This window comes from Aplysia californica, unplaced genomic scaffold, assembly GCF_000002075.1.
Source record: "Aplysia californica isolate F4 #8 unplaced genomic scaffold, AplCal3.0 scaffold00231, whole genome shotgun sequence".
Lineage (NCBI taxonomy): Eukaryota > Metazoa > Mollusca > Gastropoda > Aplysiida > Aplysiidae > Aplysia > Aplysia californica.
In genome coordinates this window covers 809,855-814,291 of record NW_004797501.1, presented here as the reverse complement: position 1 = coordinate 814,291, position 4,437 = coordinate 809,855, and the positions used below count along the sequence as shown (strand labels likewise).

Sequence of the window (4,437 nt, the reverse complement as noted above, 5' to 3'; positions counted from 1 at the left end):
TATCATCATTATTATTATTATTTCTTCCTAGCGGCGAGACTGTCAGGAACCCGTTCTTCGGCGCTGACGTAGCTTTCTTGAACAGCGGAGCAAAGACGTCCCGTGACGTGTCCGACAGTTTGAATGACGTTCCCGAATGGGGAGATCACACCAATCTTTTCGACCAGTATCTCTATGCCTTGGAGCAAGAAGATTTCTGTAACTTTGAGGTAAGAACTTTAAAACGTGACCTTCTGTCGAAGAGCTCGGGGGTGGGGGGGGATTACCCGTTGGAAATCGTGAGGGTTTCATCAGTCTAAGAGTTTGTAGATGCATGAGCGTATTTTTGTTCAACTGTTGGTTGATTATCAGTGTTTGACTTCTTATTCAACGAACAACAACAAAAAATCACCAGATTGTGGCTAAGAAGTCCCCACCCCCGCTGTCTGTCCCCATATGCTCTTCTATTCTTTTCTAAATATTTCTCCTTAAACTGGAAACTTTGTTCCATCTGTTACCATGCAAACGTGATTAATGAATTATCTTCATTCCCAGAAGACGCACCCTTTATAAAGTACATTTTCTTCTAAGTACGCTACTTTTGTTACATATTTCATTTAAATCTCAGTCATAAAAAGCACACAGAGGAGCAAAGTGGGTGCTCTCGCGTGGTATGCTCCTTCTTTCCTATCAAACACCTATCTTCCTTATCTCTCCTCCTTTTTTGTGTATGTTACTCTCTTGTAACACCTCTATTCTTCGGCACTTATATGACCTTATTATGTTGCAAGTGCCGTAAACCTCTTACTAAGAAAGAAACAGAAACAAGCAATTTGTTCATCTTTCAAGTATTTTTGTCATTTAAAATCTACCCAGATTAGTATTTCTATTATTTATTGGACATAATTTCCCAAGTTTGTCTCAGTTTACTTTTTAAAAACGTCTTTGAGTACTGGGACCACTTAGAGACTAAGGGCACGATGTCTTTTGCAGGACCAAGTTGTCAACAATATTCTCTGAGACATAAAGAAATCACCACATCGTCGTTAAGTCGTTAAGCTGTTCAGTTGTTCTAGGCTGAGAAAAATAGCTAATTTGTTTCTTTAAAACATTGCACCTATATTATGTGTCTTTTCTTGCTTTCTTCAACTTTCAAAATTTAGATTTCAACAAGATAGTTCTTTAGTACTCGCAATTGATACCACAGCTTAAGAATACATTTTTGGCTTATTATATGTACATCGGAACAGCTGACTGATATATTTAAAATTTACTTGTTTTCCTCTACAGGTCCAGTTTGAAGTAGCCCATAACTTGATCCACGCCCTGGTCGGAGGCAACACCCAGTTTGGCCTCTCTTCTCTCTCCTACAGCGCTTTCGACCCCATCTTCTTCCTGCACCACAGCAACGTGGACAGAATCTGGGCCATCTGGACAGCCCTGCAGCAGTACAGGTCAGTGCACTCTGTGATTTGTTGTCATGTGTCAAGTGTTATCCTTCTCTAATATATGAGTACTGGTGTCTGTGCTGTTGCCATTAGGCGCTTCGATGGTACAAGCATGTGACGTGAGTTCGATTCCCGTGTGGGGAGAATGTTTATCGAGTATCTCAATCTTTCTAAACTTCCCCTGATAATCCCCTGATAGTGTTAATCCACCAAGGTCTAATAGATTCTTTGAATGGATTTTATAAGAGTAAAGGTGATTATAATGTTTTGCAGTTTTTTAGACGTTCAAGTTCTCGCTTGTCTAGAAGCAAGAGGCTTTGTTTTATGTCAGAATGTCAAGTTCGAACCTTTTCAAGATAATTTACAATCTGTTTCATGTAGCCAGCCAAAGTAGGTCAGATCCTCTTCTACTATAAACTTCACATTGCTCTTAGGCGCGCTCAACGTGTTCAGGAACTTCGGGCATTTCGTGGTTATTAGAGAATACACAATAGTACAGACAAAATTGTTCATGATGGCAGTCCATTGTCAAGGAGAAAAATGATCGTCTAAGACAGGCAGACGTCATGGGCAGTGTTATCATAATATAAAACATGCATGGGGAATATGAAAAGTGATGGCTTGTACTGGTGACTGTCTTGGACAGGTGGCCGTTAGAGAAGGTTCAACTGTACTTCATTTCCCTACCCTGCGATTAGAACGCGAGAGGAGAAAAGAAACCAAAGTTACTCATGGATAAAGATTGTCTTCAACCACTACATCATAGAGGTCGCTCTTCTGCCCCATCCCCTGCTGATTCAATTTATAAAACTCTATTCATTTTCTATTCCTATTCTAGAGGAAAACCGTACAAGGCTCATTGCGCCCAGTCCTACGTGAACCAGCCACTGAAGCCGTTCGCTTTCTCCTCTCCTCTGAACAACAACGAGAAAACTTTCTCTCACTCCGTACCCACCAATGTCTACGACTATGCGGAAGAGCTGGGATACGATTATGACAACTTGCAGTTTGGAGGCATGGGAATTGCCGAGTTGGACCAGTACATCAAAAGCACCCAGAAAAGCAAGGACAGAGTTTTCTATGGTATTCTTTTGCACGGGATCAAGAAAGCCGGTAAGTAGACGTGCAAACTCCTCAAAGTTCTGATAATTTAAGGAATAACAATCTTATTTCTGTTTTGTGTAAGATGGTTTGACATATGCCGTAACATTGTCTCTAATCTTCTGCTGATTGGATATATCTGTATGTCCGATATGTCTTCAAAAAGTTAAATGACCAAAGCGTAAAGGGAACAATATGTGACTTGATTCTTTGATAATTATATACGGAAAGAACTTTAAAGGTTTCCGTTGCCATTTCCAGCTCTTGCCACTGTGTACGTGAAGAAGCCTGGCGTTGACACGGAGTACAATGCCGGACAGTTCGCCCTGCTGGGCGGCCCATCGGAGATGGAGTGGCGTTTTGACCGGAACTACAGGTAATTTTTGTTTTTGATCTGCGCACACGCTTAATGTTATTATGATTTGGCCTGCCTTACTTTGGCAGGCCTTACTTTGGCTTATCTAGTCAGCGGAAGCTATCTCTAAACCTTTTCATACGGAGCCAATTTTGTCATCCAATTTTTAAGCATTACAGTTTAAATAATGCTTCGTTTCAACCTTATTGCATAAAAACAACTACACAAAACTGAGAAAATATGAATGATCCATGCAATAAAATACAGTTCGATTATAGATATAATGGACTTGGTCGGGTTTTGTAGATTTTTGTTATGACTGTGAGCTACTGAGCGATGACTTTCGGCAGCCCCTGCAAGCTGTATATTATTATGAATATAGCACACCCGATGACTGACACGTGATAATGATTTGAGCCCATAGCTGTTCTGACGTACCCAAAATTGAGGAAACCCCCCCCACAATACCACCACCCCCCGAAAGAAAATCAAAACCCAGAAACGTCGGTGGTCATATGGTAGCGAAAATGCCTTCAGTGAGTGACGCATGTGTGTTGGTTAGAAATATCTCCAGTCACGAGATGCACAATTTTAACATTTCTGAAATTATCAGGGTTCTATTAGCCTGCTCATTTTCACTAGAGACAGAGAGAGAGAGAGAGAGAGAGAGAGAGAGAGAGAGAGAGAGAGAGAGAGAGGGGAGACAAAACCAAGCAAATTATTAAGAAGCAAACAATCAAACCAAACTTTCTGAATTTTACAGATTCGAGATTACCAAGGCCCTTGAAGAGCTTGGGATCAACTTTTTGTCTCCATTCGACGTCCGCCTTGAGATGAATGAGTTTGATGGTACCCCTATTGACGTGAGTCAGTTCCCCAAGAGTCAGCTAATCTTCAAGAGAAGGGATAGTGAGTATTTTTATGTTTGCTTTTATTCCGCTTTGCTAATGATTATTGGTTGTTTTTTTTCAATTCGAGAACAAGTTAGGTCATTAGCCCTTTAGGTGCGCTATAGATGCCAAGAGACACACATACAGATGAAAGAGAAAAAGTGAGCAAGAGAGGAGAGAGACAGAGAGAGAGAGAGAGAGAGAGAGAGAGAGAGAGAGAGAGAGAGAGCGAGAGAGAGAGAGAAAGAGAGAGAGAGGGAGAAAAGGCGAGAAAACGAGAAAGAGAGAGGGAGAAAAGGCGAGAAAACGAGAAAGAGAGAGGGAGAGAGATAGATACACTCATTCATCTGCAGGCATACAGATAGACATACAAATAGACAGACAGACAGACAGACAGCCTGAGAGAAAACGAGTAAAATCAAGAGGCAAACATTAATTTGTTCTATGTACGATCCAGTTCTGCCCGAAGCGCAAATTGATGAAGTCACAGTCCGTAAGAACGTGGACTCTCTGAACGCCGAAGAGGTCTTGGCTCTTCGCCGTGCTCTGGCCAACCTGAAGGAAGACTCATCTATCGGTGGTTATCAGACCCTGGGCAGGTACCACGGAACGCCCCTATGGTGCCCCGCCCCTGACGCTGAGAAGAAGGTTGCTTGTTGTCTGC

General features: G+C 41.8%; 1 protein-coding gene across 1 annotated transcript in view; it reads left to right on the top strand.

Moving 5' to 3' along the window:
- Nucleotides 1-4,437, top strand: part of LOC100533382 (hemocyanin 2) — a gene marked incomplete in the record, with an annotated part of 53,599 nt that overhangs the window by 12,792 nt on the left and 36,370 nt on the right. Inside the window, 6 exon segments of the mRNA XM_013083423.2 lie at nucleotides 32-209; nucleotides 1,270-1,433; nucleotides 2,266-2,540; nucleotides 2,790-2,904; nucleotides 3,647-3,792; nucleotides 4,231-4,437. The exon segment at nucleotides 4,231-4,437 is cut by the window's right edge and continues 31 nt beyond it. Of these exon segments, the coding sequence (XP_012938877.2) occupies nucleotides 32-209; nucleotides 1,270-1,433; nucleotides 2,266-2,540; nucleotides 2,790-2,904; nucleotides 3,647-3,792; nucleotides 4,231-4,437 (1,085 nt within the window).